A 17,248-nucleotide genomic window follows, 5' to 3' on the forward strand; every position below is an offset into this window, starting at 1 on the left:
TGTTATGGACTCTGTTTCCTGGAACCTAAATGTATCACATCAGTCCTTTCTAATAGCTCCAGTAGACTTATAATCTTCCAAATTTTGTGTACCCTAAACTTCCCATCATGATACTGTTCTTTTTTTATATTTATTTTTAAGTATTGTTTTAGTTTTAGGTGGATACAATATCTTTTATTTATGTGGTGCTGAGGATAGAATCCAGTGCCTCATGCATGCTAGGTGAGCACCCTGCCACTGAGCCACAACCCCAGTGCCTACTGTTCTGTTTTTTTAACTTACTTGCAAAACAGAGATAACTAACATGGGAATCTGAATCCAATATCTATTTTAATACTTCATCAGTATCACTTAGATCAGGTTCTTTTTTTTTTTCTTTTGAGGAAAGAGTATCATCATGTTGCTCTGGCTGACCTTGAACTCCTGGGATCAAGTGATCTTCCTGCTTTATCCTCCAGATTAGCTGAGACTACAGTCATATACCACCACCACACTTTTGGTTTAGTTTAGGTTCTTTTTGATGATTGAATGTCTAGGTAATTCTAGGTTCCAAGGGAGTTACTATGTAACTTCTAATCACTAGGGGTTTCTAGTAGAACAATACTTTTAAGTATTGTTATAGTAACAATCAATTACTGTCAACATTAGATGAAAGCTGTTTGGGTTGATGATGCAGGTTAGTGGTAGAAGGCTTGCCTAGCATGCATGAGGCCCTGAGTTTGATCTTTAGCAACACCCCCCCCCCCAAAAAAAAAAAAAAGTGTTAACAGAAAGGAGCTACAGATGAAAGATCAATCAAGAAGTATTTGTCTTAATTTTTTAAACTTCTCACAATATCTGGATTCTGATATTAATGATCTTGTCTCTTCCTCCTTCTGATTCTAAATCTATTAGGATGGTTTAGTAGTGTTGTGATAGGAATAAGGCTTAACATAATAGGAATAAAATTTAACATGTGACTTCATTAGGAGTCCAAACAAGAGAGGGAATGTAGTATTTTAACAGGAGATATTCCAGGATTAGAAATAATAAACTGTAATAGGAGAAGTGTAAAGAAGATCAGAATATGAATTCTTTGCATTGGAAGGCAAATAAGATTTAGTCATCTCTCATTAGTTTGATTAGTGATGATACACGAGTATCATCAGTTCTGTTGTGTTAGTGTTCTGGCATTGTGACAGTACCCAAGATAATCAACTTAAAAGGAGGAAAGGTTTATTTTGGCTCACAGTTTTAGAACTTTTCGTTCACGGTCTCTTGGCTGGTCACAGTGTAGTATATCATGATGGAAGCACATGGCAGAGGAGTCCTATTCATTTGATGCCAGCTAGAAGCAAAACCAAACAAATAAATAAAATGGCAGGGGTCCCAATGTCCTTTAAAGTGTATACCTCCAGTGCCATAATTTCCTTCCAGTAGGCCCCACCTACTAAATATTCTACTACCTGCCATTAGCACCACAGGCTAGCCTTCAACACATAGGCCTTTGGGGGACATTCAAGATCCAAACTACAGCAGCAGTAGATAAAATATTTTTTCTTCTATTCCAGGTAATGAGTATTTACAGTGAAGCAAACTTTCCTTTGAGGTGATCTCTATGATATACTTTTGTCCAAAATCCTGACTTCTCCCTTTTTTCTTTTTCTTTTTTTCTTATAGTGCTAGAGAGTAAACTCAGGTATATTTTACTATTGAGGTACCTGCCCAACTGTTTTTATTTTTTGAGACAGGACTTGATTAAATTGCCCAGGCTGTCCTCAAACTTGCAGTCCTGCCTCAGTCTCCTAAGTAGCTGGGATTACAGGTGTAATTGTTACTGTGATGGGTTACATATATATTCTTTTGAGTTATAATAAATAAAACAGAAAACCAAATAATGAAAATAAATAAATTGATAAATTATATAATTTTAAATTTTTTACTAGTCATATTGCAAAAAAAGAATTGGTGACATTTGGCCATTTTTTTCATCATGTTGGAGTAAAGAAAACACATTATTTCAACATAAATTAAGTATAAAAATGTTAATGAGGTAGTTGACTTATTTTTCTGTCTTTGAAATCTGATTTGTATTTTACATTTATACAACATCTCAGTTGGACTAGCCCTGTGTTTTGTGCTCAGTCATTATCTGTGGCTTCTGGTTATCTGCTGAATAGTACAGTTTTAGGATGTAAACCTTATAGGTTTGTTGAAAATCTAATAAGAATCTATCTGAAAATATTTTTTTTGTGATATTTTGCTATTTTGTTAGATATTTAATTAGTGATAACTTCTTATAATAACAAGTATATTTTCTCATAGAAAAATGTTCATTTTAGTGAATTGTAATCACTAAAAGTGAACAAACAATTCTTTTATTAGAAGAATTTAATTTTACTTTTTGTATGTTTGTATTTTTCATGTATGCTTAGATAGATGGAGAAACTCAAATGATTATTTCAAATATTTTCATGATTCTTAAGTGTGCCATTACAGGTTTTTCATTTGTCTTTGTAACTTATGTATTTCAAGTGTATTATGAAATTAATTCTTCTATAGCAATTTCCCGTGTTTTGGTAAGTTTAAAATTTTCTTTTTAGCTGATACTTTGCTGAATATTAGTATTTAGAAAATGCTTATTATGCTAGGCATTGTATTGAGCATTTAATCCCCATAGGAGGTGTTATGACGTATACTATTGTTCCCATTTTTCAGAAATAGGGATCAAAGTTACAGAGATTGTTACTCTCCCAAGGTTGAATACAGGATATGGAGGTGGCAAGATCAGACTTGTGTTGGTTTGATTTTAAAGCATGTCTTCTTAATTGTTTCTTAAAACATTTTGGGAAAGGGAAATAATGTAAGATAAGCAGAGCAAGTAATATGACTATCTTAGTGTGGTTTAAAAACAAATTAGCTGGGTGCAATGGTGAGTGTACCTGCAGTTTTACTTACTCTGGAAGGTAAGGCTGGAAGATCACTTGTGCCTAGTAGTTTCAGACCAGCCTGGGCTATACACTGAGAATGCTTCTCATCCCCTTCTCCCGCCCCCCAACAAACAAACAAACAAACAAAAATAACCCAAAGAAATTCAGATTTTATCACCTAAAAATTGTGGATTGGTATTAAACACTGTTCATGTGCTTGAGTAACTGTTTTGTCTTATGATATGTTAATAAATTTTAACTCTGTTGCACATTGGGTCTTTTTTGTGTATCCAGTAGGTTTTCATAGCGTTTATTTAAGTGAGTTTTATAAAACTTCCAGATGAACATTCATATGGTACTTTTTGGTCTGACTTGCACCATGCTTAAAACTAATTTTTAGTGTTTTCTTCAAGTTAAGACTGGAAAATGAAATGAGGAATGAAGAATACTTAATTGAATACTCCAACTTGTTTGCTCTTCAAATGGATTTTTTATGTTATCTTAAGAATTTATTTTGGGAGGAGGCATTTATTACATGGGCATGGTAATTTCTTTTTTTTTAAGGAATTAGTTTTATGTCTTTAAATTTTTTTTTTTTTTTGTAGTTGCAGATGGGAAGTTTATTTTTACGTGGTGCTAAGGATTGAACCCAGTGCCCCATACATGCTAGGCACGCACTCTGCCACTGAGCTTCAGTCTCAGTTCAGTTTCTTTGTTTTTTAATCTTAAATTCTAAGTAATTTTGTGAGACTAAAATCGCTATTATTTTAATAAAACATTTTTTTCTTTTCTTTTTTCTTTTTTTTTGTGATGCTGGGGATTGGACCCAGGGCCTCGTGCATGCGAGGCAAGCACTTTACGAACTGAGCTATATCCTCAGACCCGCTATTGTTTTTTAAACTTAGATTATGGTTATTTTTGCAGATGTTTTTCACTAATCTAATTTAGTTACATTTCCTTTATCAGATTTCCTTTTCTCTTGGATATGTGATGAGAGGATATGGTGCCATGCAAACCTTTGCACACTATTTAAAATACAAAGGAGGGGGGCTGGGGTTGTGGTTCAGTGGCAGAACACTTGCCTAGCATGTGTGAGGCACTGGGTTGATTCTCAGCACTGCATATAAATAAAGAAAATAAAGGCCCATCAACAACTAAAAATAAATGAATAAATAAATAAATACATAAATAGAAAGGGGAGGGGAGGGGGTTGTGGTATTTGCTCTTGGTTTTAAGAATGCTAAATTTACTTATGTTGAAATCATATAAGAAATACTACTTATCAATTCTATATTTAACAAGCTTGAGAAAATAAATGGCAAGTTATAATATACCGATAAGAGCATTTTAGATGAAACTATTATATTACTACAATGACTTTAGGGATAATATTGTTCTTTTTTATTAGTATTTTGACTAATGAATCCAGTAGCAATAAAATTTAATGAAATGTTATTCATGATGACATTAAGCAATGCTAATCAATTTTGTATTCTTCTACTTATATTAAATACTAAGTATTGAACTCTGGAAATTATCTAATAAAGACTTTTGTTTTATGGTGAAAAGTAAATACTTAAGTATTGGAAATTGAAATTAAAAAAATATATATATATTTAATAGGAAATAGTTGATAGAAATATTAAAGTATATGTATCATAGTATACTTCTTTGGCAGTAAAACTGATAATTGTTTAATTTTATGTAAAGCATAGTTTTGTGTATTTTTGTATAACTTTCTCTATTTTGTAGTTTGTAATAATAAAGATTAATGCTCAATAGTAAAACTGGTAATTTTACAGACCCAGACCCAAGTTGATGCTGTTGTAATATTTATCTGTATTGTGTTGACCAAAACTAAAAATAAATATTCCCTATTCAATGCCCATAAAATTTAAAACTGTTTAGAATTCTTGTGTAAATTGTCTATTTTTTATGAAGTGATTTTTTTATTATAAAAAGTGCTTATTTGAGTAGAATAAAATCTCTTATAATATTGCCACTAGTATTTTTTTTTGGCATAGAAATTTCTGTTTATTTATTTATTAGTATTGGGATTAAACCCAAAGGCATTTTAACACTGAACCATATCTCTAGCCCTTTTTATTTTTTATTTTGAGTTAGGGTCTCACTGAGTTGCTTAGGGCCTTGCTAAAGTTGCTGAGGCTGGCTTTTGAGCTTGTGATCCACCTGTCTTTGTCTTCCGAGTTGTTAGATTATAAACATGTGCAACCTTGCTCAGCTCTGAAATTTTAAAAATTTCTAGACTTTTTTTTTTTTTCCTTCCTGGTGGTGGTTGTACTAGGGATCAAATCTAGGGCCTCATAAGTGCTAGGCAAGTGATCACCACTGAGTTACATTCCCAGCCCTTTTTATTTTTGTTTTGATACGGGATCTCACTAAGTTGCGGAGGGTCTCACCATGTGATTGCAGAGGCTGGCCTTGAATTTGGCAATCATCCTGCTTAAGCCTTCTGTGTAGCTGGCATTAGAAGTGTTCTCCATTGTATCCAGCAAGATTTTAAGATTTTAAGCTTTATTCCCAGACATTCTTTTTTTTTCTTTTTAAAATACTGTTGATTTAAAAAAAAAATCTGTTGAATATTTTTTTTTTTTAAACAGAAAATTTCCACTCACTATTTAGGTTTGTAACTTTATAGTATATCTAAGAACCAGCCTGGTCTAACTCTGTAGCATTTCTTCAGCATATTGTATTGACAAATTTCTTTGTGTAATCTCTTATGGCTCAGTTTATTTTTTATTGCTCATTCTGATAGGCTTTTTTGAGGTATTCAGTCTTTTGAGATGTTTGGAAGTGGGTTTCTTTGTTAAAATAAGGAGAATGAAATGTATAAAAGTTATTCTAATATTATTTTCCTGAAAGATGACAAAAATAAATTTGAAGAATAGTTTAACATAATTTTAAGTAGTTCATTGTATTGAATTGACATTTTACTGCTGGAATATATATATTTTTGCCACACCCCACATAACTCTATATAATCTTTTGAATAACATTACATATTATTTATATACATGAATATTATAAAGGATACTGGAGAACTTAATTCTCATATCCCGACGTAAATGTTATAATTTAAGTAGATTGCTAAGAATAAATAGCCCTATTAAATTGAGTATTCAGGAGTTTAATTACAGATAATATATCTAAGTCAGAATTTCTTGTTTTTTTTATACTTATTGTATGGAATTTTTTTGTTTTTAAGATAGTAAAGTGATGTCAGAAGAGGGGGATAACTTTTTTTTTTATTGAGTTTCGTATTAGTAATTCAATTACAAGAATTCCTAGAGAAGTTCTTAGAGAAATGGGAAATAGTATTATAGCTTTTTTATGGTGTCTTCAGGGATGAAACAACCTATATTGCTCTTATTAGCTCTGCAGATGGGAAAAAAGTTCTATTGTATTTTTGGGATAGGGTATCTCAAACCTTTCTGTATCTCCTTAGAATGAAACCCTCATTGGAAGAGTGGCTAAAAAAGGAATACTGTTGCATAATTGGGCATCTGCCATAGTAGCATTCTATAGGAACAGTACACATTTGGATATCTGTTTTTCTGATTATAAAATTATTCATCTTTGAGAGTTTAGAAAATACAGAAAAAAGGAAAAAATGAACTGACATACTCCCCAGAATGAACAGTTATTTTGATACATTGGTTGAAATCCTAAAATAAAATAAATAAACACATATATACATACATATATGTATATATATATATATATATATATATATATATATATATATTTTAATATTTTTCTAGTTGTTGAGAGACCTTTATTTTATTTATTTTTATGCAGTGCTTAGAATCAAACCCAGTGCCTCACAAATGCCAGGCAAGTGCGCTTCATGAAACCACAGCCCCAGCCCCCTAAAATATATTTTTACATATTTAGTTCATCCTTTATATTATTAATTTGGTCTCTTGCTTTATTTACTTGAAACTTTCTACATATATCTCTAAGTCATATTTGTTGCAATTAAGTTCTGTTCCTTTTTGTGGTTTAACCATTTTTAATCTAACTAGTTAAACTGTTTTTGAGATGTAGGTTGATTAATAATTTTGCATGTCAGTGTATTTATAATTAAATTTTGCTTTTGAAACTGCACATAATTTGTAATTTTTGGAGAAGAATAAGAAGAAATAAGGGCAATTGACAATCCCAGGTTTTATACTTACATGATTGGTTTGACAGAAGAGTAATCAGTAGAGAACCATTAGTGATAAATAAGTCTGTATATACCATGGATTTTTTTTTTTTTTTTTTTTTACCTTGTGAGGTGATTTTTTTTTTGGATGTATACATTTTTCTCCCCTTTTTTCTCTAGATGTTTTATTTAGTCAATGTTATTTGTTTACCTTAAGAAAACAATGAGTACAAACTTTGTTTAATCCATTAAACATAATTGTTATAGTGGAAAGGTTTTATTTAATTTTCCTAGAAGTTTACCAGTTTTCAATGAAATGATGAATTATGTGAGTTTCCCAAATATGGAGATTTCTGATTTTTGAAATGATAGCCTGCATGCTAGTTGTTCAGTAATGTAATTTCTACATACTGTCTGGTATGTATTAGTATTTTTAGTAACTTATTTTTATCTAATTAAGACTTAGTTATTGTAGAAAAATGCTGAGATAGGCATTGCAGTTTTATAATACCGCCTATTACTTCTGACTCCAACGGTAGTTTGGTGTTTCCCCAAACAGCCTCCCTCGTGTCAGATAATTTGCTAGAAGGACTCACAGAGCTCAGTGAATGCTTTTAGTTAGGGTTTATTAAAATGAAAGGATACGGATTAAAATCATCAAAGGAAAGAGAAGCATGGGACAGAGTCTCTGAAAGTTCCAAATGTGGAGCTCCTATCTAGTCATCCTCTCTGTGGAATTGTGGGAGTCTTAATTCCTCTCTGCAAAGATAGGTAGTACCACACGAAGAATATTGCTAACCAGGAAAGATCACCTGAGCCTTGGTGTTCAGAATTTTTGTTGATGAGATATGGTTGACTGCCTGTATGACTGACCTTTGGGTTTTAGCCCCTCTGAAGGTAGAACTGATAATGAATCCACCAAAGCTCCCAGCGTAATCACATTGGTAGACTCTTTGATGTGATCTTTAGGTAAACAAAATTTCCTAGGGAACCATAAAGTTCCTAGTTAAAGGAGACATTCTTCCTAGCAAGCCCTCTCAGGAGATGAGGGTCTTTCCAGGTCTTTCTTTTGGGTAAGATTAATTCTTTATTACACATAAAGTAAAAGTTGATAACAACAGCATCTCAAATTCTTCTATTAACATTTGACATGTAGCTCTTTAGACATTTTCCTGTGTATACTTCTATTTCTTTTACAAAAGTATGTTGTTACTATACATGTTTTGTAACCCTTTAAAACATTATAGGCCTAAATATATGTTTAAAAATTAGAATGTAACCTTATTGTATTATCTATATGGTATTTTTCCCTAAGAGACATAAAATAGATTTTGATTCATTGAAATTCTTGTTATAATACATGAAATTATGTGTTATAAACACTTTTGCCATAATACTGAACAAGTCACTTTAGTATTTACTGTTTTTGTTTAGAAAAACCTTATCAAGAAAACATCTGTGTATAATTAATATCAAAAACATTCAAATGACTTATAATGAAAAATAGTAATTCCTTGATTCATTGATCTCTATTCTGCATTCTCCAAAGGGAAACAACTTTGAAATATATAAATTTTTAAGTATTTTGGCTCTCATATTCCTAATAAGTTTCTACTCTTAATTTTGATTTGATACTTTTACTTTTATATTAATCTTGTTAACATGATAGGTAAAGTTTGGTTTACTTACCGTTTTAGTTAGCTTTTTTTAATCTATGTGAGCAAAAGACCTGACAAGAACAATATAGGGGAGGAAAGTTTATTTTGGCTCATGGCTTCAGAAGTTCAGTCTGTGGCTGGCCAATAGCTCTGGGCCCATGGTGAGGCAGAACATAAGGATGGAAAGGTATGACAAAGGAAAGCAGCTTAGGACAAGGCAATCAGGAAGCAAAGAGAGAGCTCCTCTCACCAGGAACAAAATATAAACCATAAAGGCACGCCCCCAATGATCTACTTCTTCCAGCCACACCCTCCCTACCTACTTTTATTGCCCAGTTAACCCATATCAGTGTATCAATTCACTGATTAAGACTCTCAGTTATTTCACCTAAAGTATTCTTGCATTGTCTCACACATGAACTTTTAGAGGATGCCTCATTGTTAGACCCTAATGTTTATAGTCATATCTTTTCTCCTTGTATCTTATGACAGTTCCAGTTTCTTATTGGATACCTTACCAAGAGATACACTTTATTTCTTCTCCAGCAACTAATATATTTGTGGATTTAACACTTTTATTATGAAGATATTGATACCTCTATTCTTCTCTTTACCAACTTTGATCTTTCAGTCTCTTTAAAGGATTGTGTCCTTTTTAATATCTAGGATGTTAACATTTACATTTTTATCTGCAACTATAAGTTTATTTGTTTTGTTATAAAATAATTTGATTATCAACGTTAAAATAATTAGTTTCTACATTATTAGGGCCATGTAGATATTTTTTACTCTGTAGCCAAGTAGTGTATGATGATTAATGTATTCAACATTGTATAACTTTTTGCCTTTCCAGAAAATTTCAGTAGGCTTTAGTGTTTATCTCCTATCTGACTTCTCTGTCTCTTTGAGTTTGTAAGATAGTACCGTTTCATAGTCTATCCTCCATTCCTCTTGACTTCCAGATTCTTCCTAGTACTTTCTGCCTCATTTCAGTCTAGGTGGATTTTTTTCTTAGTTTTGATGCACAGTTGCTGTTTAGCACTTATTTTCTTACTCTTTGGCTCCACTGTTTCTTGGATTTTGTGTCTTACTGTTTCTTTCATATTTTAATTTTCCTGGATAATATTTTGTAATTTCATATGTGGGAGCTAATTTTCTTTTTCTTTGCCTGTGTGAAAATGTTATATCCTATGCTTGCTTGCTAGTTTGGCAGAATAGGGAATGAATTTTTTTTTCAGCACTTCAATTATTTTTTTCTAGAAATTTTTTTTTTCTAGAAAACTTGCTAATGACGTTTTCCAACTTGATTCTCAGTTCTTTGTGGATGAACTTTTTATTTCCTCTTAGAGTTTTCTAGGATCTTTTTATTCTTACTGATTTTTACATACAGGCAAATCTTTATTTGTTCATTGTACTGAACTCTCACAGTCCTTTTTGAAGATTTGTTTCAGTTAGCTTTGTATTATTTTCTTATTTATTTTATGAATTCTCCAATTTCTTCTCTCCTTGAACTTTTAATTGGATGTTGGATTGATCACCTGAATTTTTGTTTTCGTATTTTCTTTGTCTCTTTGTTTTATCCTTTTGGGAATGTTTTTTTGGATTTGTCTCCTTTAAAATTTAATTTGAAAGATAATCAAAGCCTTTTTATTGTTTTTTCATATAATTTTATTTTTTCATATAATTTCATTACTTTATATGCTTAAGTGCATCAATTTAAAGATATAAATTTGTTGCATATGTTTTGAATTTTTCAAATATTGAAATAATCACTGAGTTGTGGAAAAGTCAGATATATAGGATAAGGAATTTTTTTTTCTGATATCTTTCACCTGAATGCTTTACTGTGTATTCCTTACAAACCAGTACCTTCTTCCACCTAATCACAACACAACCATGAGATTTAAGAAATTAAAGCTGGTCCATGGTGGTGCATGCTTGTAATTCCAACTACTCAGGAAGCTGAGACCAGGTGAATCACAAATTTAGGGTCAGCCTAGATAATTTAGTGACACCATGTCTGGAGGAAAAAAAAAAAAGAATTAAATGAAATAAAGTAAAATAAAAAGGTCTGGGGATATAGCTCAATGGTAGAGTACCCCTGGGTTGAATCCCCAGCACCATGAAAAAAAAATGTTGATTTATAATCTGTACAGGCTTATTTTATTGAGCAGGATGTATTCTGTTAATTTCATAATTTTGATGCTCAAACTGTTCTAATTTAAACAGGAGGCACCCTTTTGATATCACTTTTCTGTATCTGTGTGATAGCACTTCATTTGTTAGAGAACTTCCTTGCTTTTCTGGCACGACACAATGTTCCAGGCTTATCTTGTACTTTCCTGCCTACCTCTGGAATGGATCATTTTCCCCCAGATTCCTGATTGCTTTTTGTAGAAAGTGATATTTATTAAATATTTGCATTAGGTTTGCTCATTGCCACTGGAGTGTCACTGATTTAAGGTCAATTTAATGGACAGAAGTAGTGTGTGTGTTCTGTGAAAGAATATGTGTGTATATGTGTATATATATGTATGTATGTATGTGTGTGTGTGTATATATATATATATATAGTATAATATGTGTGTGTGTGTGTGTGTATATATATATATATAAACATACACATATGCATATAGACGTTTATATCTGTTTGTGTATTGAAACTATAGATTCACACTGATAATTTCTTACAGTTCAATATCACAAGATTGAATCTGGCTTTTTCCTTTTATATGTTCGCAACCCTCTTCTCTGTCTTAGAAAAGCTTGAAAAACATGGCTTCTACTGTCCTTAATGTATTTGTTTATTCCATCAGTTTTCCTGGATATAACATAACGCTCTCTTCATTTACTTTATTTTTTTTTTTTTTGAGAGAGAGAGAGAGAGAAAGAGAGAATTTTTTTTAATATTTATTTTTTAGTTTTCGGCGGACACAACATCTTTGTTTGTATGTGGTGCTGAGGATCGAACCCGGGCCGCACGCATGTCAGGCGAGCGTGCTACCGCTTGAGCCACATCCCCAGCTCCTCTTCATTTACTTTAGCTCTGACTCTTTATTCTAGGAGTTATTTTTTAGTTATCATAGTCTTTCATGACAAACTATTGTCTGCTTAGATTTGATAACAAATAACTAGTAAATAAAAAGCTATTGAGTCGTGTTCCCCCACCCTACTCCCCAAGTACTGTGACTTAGTGTATTATTTTGGAATTAACAGGTCATAAACTGCCTGGTCCTGTGAGTAACTTATAAATTTCTCAGTAATTGTTCTGTGAAACCAGCAATAATCTATAATACTGTTAGCTATATAAATTTCCTCAAACTGGTTTGTTTATTGTTTTGTAGTTTAGCTGTTAGGTTTTTGCTTCAAGAGAAAAATACATAGCTTTTAAAATAGTTTGTCTTATTGAATTACTCTAGTTGATTATGGCTCTCAGTGCTTCTATATAGAGATTAATTCTCCTATTTTTAGCCCTGCATTATATATGAGCCCTTTTGTAATCTGTTTGTGGTCTTTGGGGGTTCTATAGAGCAATTTGATATCTTTCTTATGAAGGCTTCTGTCTTTATCAGCTGTGCATCCATTTTCAGAAACTTGTTGAAATTCCTTCCTGGGTCCCTTACCATATTAGGATGTTTTTAGCTGTAAATAGAAATTTTGTCTAAATTTTACTTAAAAGTTATGATAGAACTACTTCATGTAATAAATCTAAAGGTATGGTACCTTTACAACCTTATAGATCTAAATTTAGTTATTTAGGTATGGCTAATCTGCAGTTGAGCTAAATTTAGTAGTTTGAGAATTTAGCCATGATTTTCATCTTTGTTCACTTCCATCTGAATCATAACTGCTGTTTTTTTTTTTTGTTTGTTTGTTTTTTTTTTTCTCAAACAGCAGTTTAGGCATGACATATTAAAAGTTTAGTTAAGGAAGTTATTCCTTCTTTTTCCTGGAATGAGAGTGGTGCTGGGAATTGAACCCAAGGCCTCACATTCTAATCACATCCTCTTAGTAGCTCTGCCACTGAGCTACACCTAGTCCTGTGTTTTTGTTTTAAAGGTCAAATAAAACTTAGCAGGAAGGTAGGAATTCATTTATTCCATGTCTATTTGAAAACCGCTCACTGTGGGTATGTATGAATTGAAGTAACTGTAAATGGACTATCTCTAGACCTTTGCCTCTTTGAACAGCAGCATTAGATATTCTTGCCCTTACTTAATCAAAATCTACATTTAAATATGGTTCTCCAGATGACATGATTGTACTTCAGAGAAATGCTGGCTTAGGTTAGTTAAGATTTAACTTCCTGTGGCTTAGAGAAGCTTGACTTATAAAAGTACTGTGTTTCAGAATATAAAACTAGTTTAGTTTCTGTGAGAACAAAAGGAAAAAGGGACAGACGGTACAGGAATGATGGTTGGTTTGACAAGTAATGTGTTTTTATACTTCCTTTCCTTAGTTTTTTGGTTATAGTTGTATAAATATATATTATTATTTTCTTATTAGTTTTGTAGGAAAAAATATTAATGGAGTATGGCTAATCTGCCATCTGGAATAGAAAAATCTGTTATTCCCCTTTTAGAAAACATTGAGCTGTATAAAATATTAATGATATACGTATATGATGTGTTATAACCCCAAATCTCATTCTTAAAGAATGAAAAATAGATAACTTATTAATCTTTGTTTTAGGGTATTTTCATTTTCTTTTTTTCTGTAATGTATCAATACAAATTTAATAGTTCAGAACAATATATATTTATTGTTTCTGTGGTTTTTGAGTATGGGCTTGGTTAGTTGGACCTTTTATAAATCTGCACTGAAGGTATTGATTAGGGTTGGCTTCTCATCTGGGGCTCTAGTGGGGAAAGATCTGTTTCTAAGTTCATGTGATTGCTGACTTCCTCAGTTACTGTTCATTGTTGGACTGAGGGACTCAACCAGAGGCCTCCCCTCATTACTTGCTTGTGGCCTTCTCCATAGGCCAGTTTACAAACTGTAGCAGTGTATATTTTCAAAGCTAAAAGGGAAAGAGACTCCTAGCAAGATGGGCATTACAATTTTTCTTAATCACATGTAGTCAGTCATTTTTGTCATATTCTATTGGATAGAAGTCAGTCACAGGTCACATTCCCACTCAAGGAGAAGGAATTACAAAATGATGTGAATATGGGATGGGGGTGGTAACCAGGGGACCACTGTAGAGTCTCTCTGCCACAAAGAGTGTACATCTGATTTTAAGAATGTAATGGAATGAGTTACATGTTTTATTTCTTTTGAGGCTCTCACTTAAAAGCTGCATGTGTTCTGTACTAAGATAATAAATTTGTTGATATAGTCAGATATTGAAATCATTAAGACAGGTGATGATGATGTTTATGTTGTGTTAACCAATGTTGGTAATCAGATTTAAGTAGTTTTAATTTGTTAATATTATTTATAGTATTTTGTGAATTAGATTTTAGACATTTCTTTTTTTCCCTCCCCTTTTTTAGTTGACTATATTGTGGAGTATGATTATGATGCTGTGCATGATGATGAATTAACTATTCGAGTTGGGGAAATCATCAGAAATGTGAAAAAACTACAGGAGGAAGGATGGCTAGAAGGAGAACTAAATGGAAGAAGAGGAATGTTTCCTGATAATTTTGTTAAAGTAAGTATTTTCAGTTAAATTTCAAGCTGTTGCTTCATAGAATTTTATTTTCAATGTTAAATACTTAAAATAATACCTAAAATGAAAATTTTTCAATCAATTTTTACTGTAGAATTTAAGAAAATAGAGGTTTAGATACTTCTATAATGGATTTTATTATTCCTTTAGTGACCTGCTGGATAATAACACTGTATATATGTGTGTTTATGTGCTTGTATATGTTTGTAGGTTTGTGTATACCTGTGTTAGTCAGCTTTATTTCACTGTGACAAAATACCTGAGAAAATCAACTTAAAGGAGGAAAGATTTATTTTAGCTCATGGTTTGAGAGGTTTCAGTTTATGGTTGGTTGACTCCATTGCTTTTAGGTCTTTATTGAGGCAGAGCATCATGGTAGGCAGTATGCAGTGGAACAAAGCTGCTCAGCTCATGGTGGCCAGGAAGCAGTCAGAAGAAGGAGTGGGGACAAACTATAACCCTCCAAGAGCATGCCCCCAGTAACCTACTTTATTCAGCTAGTCCCCATCTCCTAAAGTTTCTGCCACCTCCCAATAGCCTATTAAAAAACTGTGAATTCATCAATGTATTAATTTATTGATGAGGTTAGTCTTTTTGATCTATTCATGTCCACAGGCCCCACCTGTGAACACTGCTGCATTGGGGAACCAAGCTTGGAGCACATGAGCTTTTGGAGAACATTTCAGATCCAAATTGTAACACTATGTATTTTTTAAAAATAAATAATAATTTGTATCTGGGTGGCACTTTGTAATTTATTAAGTAGCTTTGCTATACACATTCTCATTTAGCCTATAATAGTCTTGTGATGTAGGGAAGATAATAATCTCATTTTAAATATGGTTACATTCAGAATGAAAGTTAAATGATTTGTCTACTGTTGGATAGCTAATGACATCCAGCATCTTAACAACAACAACAATACAACAACAACAACAAAATAAATAAGATTAAGGAGAAAGCTTTAAATTATAATTTACTACCCACTTTAAACTTTCCTAAATGCATGTGTTATTTTATAAATATATAATTGTGGAATGGACAGTAGAACTAGTCTCCCTATTATTATTTCAGGTAGTTTTACTGAAGAACAGTGATAGTCATATTTGGCTTAGAAGATGAATGGAAAGGTCAAATCATTTTTGTGGCCTATTGTGAAAAATTTTAAATACTATAAATTTGTTTTGTGCTGGGTGCAGTAGCATACAGCTGTAATCCCAGCAGCTTTGGGGGTAAGGCAGGAGGATCACAAGTTCACAGCCAGCCTCAGCAATGGTGAAGTGCTGTGCAATTCAGTGAGACCCTGTCTCTAAGTCAAATACAAAATAGGGCTGGGGATGTGGCTCAGTTGATTGAGTACCCCTGAGTTCAATTCCCAGTACCCTTCATCCCCACCTCAAAATTTTGTTTTATGATGAACATGTCCAATTCACTGCCCTTTTGCAATGTTAGTTTTTCTTCTAATTTTAAAGGTATTTCACAATAAGTATAGGACAAGGATCCATGAACTTAATGTATGGAATATTATTATTTTTGTCATTTTTGCTTCAGTGTTACTTTGTAATAAAGAGAACGTTACAGATACAGTTGATTTCTCATTACTTTCTTCTTTAGAAACACCTGTATTCTGAAATTGTATTATATATCCATCCAGTTTATGGTTTTATACCTATTTGCCTGTGCACAAACAAGTAATATTTTATGTGATTTAGATATTTATGTAATTATTGTTGATGTGCAACTTTTCTTAATATTTGTGGTTTTGATATGGATATGTAATGTAATTATTTCCGCTACAATGGGTTTTATATCACTAGTTAGCTCATAGTGATTAGTAGAGCATGATAGGATAGGGAAAAGTGGCGTTAAAATAATTTCTAAGTAAGAAGAACAGTAATAAAGATTGTAGAATTCAAATTTTATCAAGAAAAGGCAAGATTCTCAGCTTGGGTGCTTGGGGTTCATTTAGCATAACCCACCCATCCAGCCTGTTTGTCTGCCTTTCTTATCATATCTTTCTAAGTGATCATTGTACCTGGGCATTTTCTTAAAAGTTACACAGTCTTGGCATTGTGAAACTTTTAAATCTTGCCACTCACCTCTGCTCTTGTCTACATTGAGTGTTCACAAGCTAACCTTCCCGCTTAATGGATTTTTATACATTTTTAATAGCTCCTGAATAATCCTTTATGTATGACTACTTGAGCAGTCTAAGTTATTGTCCATCTTCTGAGTTTCAATTATTGTTACTTATTACATTTTTAGTGCTGAGGTTCCAAAGTTCTATAATTTGCCCAAAGTCACACTGGTAAGGACTTAGTAATAGTTAGCTTTATTATAGGCAAATGTCAGGTTTTTTTTTTAAATGAGAAATGTATTTTTGCTATTTGCTGGTTATTAGAGAAATGATCATTTTGTAATATCCTTTATGCTTTTGCAGATGTAAGGACAAAGTGATATGAAATTCTTCAGTAGCACCAATATAGTTGAAAAATATTAAAATTACAAAATTTAAATTTCTTTCAGAAAGGCACATGACGTAAGGAGATATCAAAGACTAAAGATGGAATAGAAATATGTGAAAAAAAGTCAAAATAATAATATAAGTACAAAAAGAATCAGGGTTTGAACGCACAGTTGTTTGTAGATAACTTTGCAGAATGTTTCATTTATGGCCTTCTAGTATCCCCACTCCTAGAAATTCTCCTCAAAAACAAGTTTTTATTATACAAGTTGAGGAAATTAGAATCAGAATAGGTGAGTGTATATTGTGATACTAAAATTAGTACCACATGTGGAATAATAATATAAATGACAGTGGTGGAATAATAGAATGAGA

The 17,248-nt window shown here is 32.2% G+C and overlaps 1 protein-coding gene across 3 annotated transcripts in view; it reads left to right on the forward strand.

The window, feature by feature from the left end:
- CD2AP (CD2 associated protein) overlaps nucleotides 1–17,248 on the forward strand; it is a 103,611-nt gene that overhangs the window by 5,449 nt on the left and 80,914 nt on the right. For all 3 annotated transcript variants that reach the window (XM_081295228.1, XM_081295229.1, XM_081295230.1), the window contains exon 2: nucleotides 14,231–14,391. In XM_081295228.1, the coding sequence (XP_081151354.1) occupies nucleotides 14,231–14,391 (161 nt within the window). The remainder of the gene's footprint in view (nucleotides 1–14,230; nucleotides 14,392–17,248) is intronic.

The sequence above is a fragment of the Spermophilus citellus genome (assembly GCF_964194105.1).
Source record: "Spermophilus citellus genome assembly, chromosome: 5".
Lineage (NCBI taxonomy): Eukaryota > Metazoa > Chordata > Mammalia > Rodentia > Sciuridae > Spermophilus > Spermophilus citellus.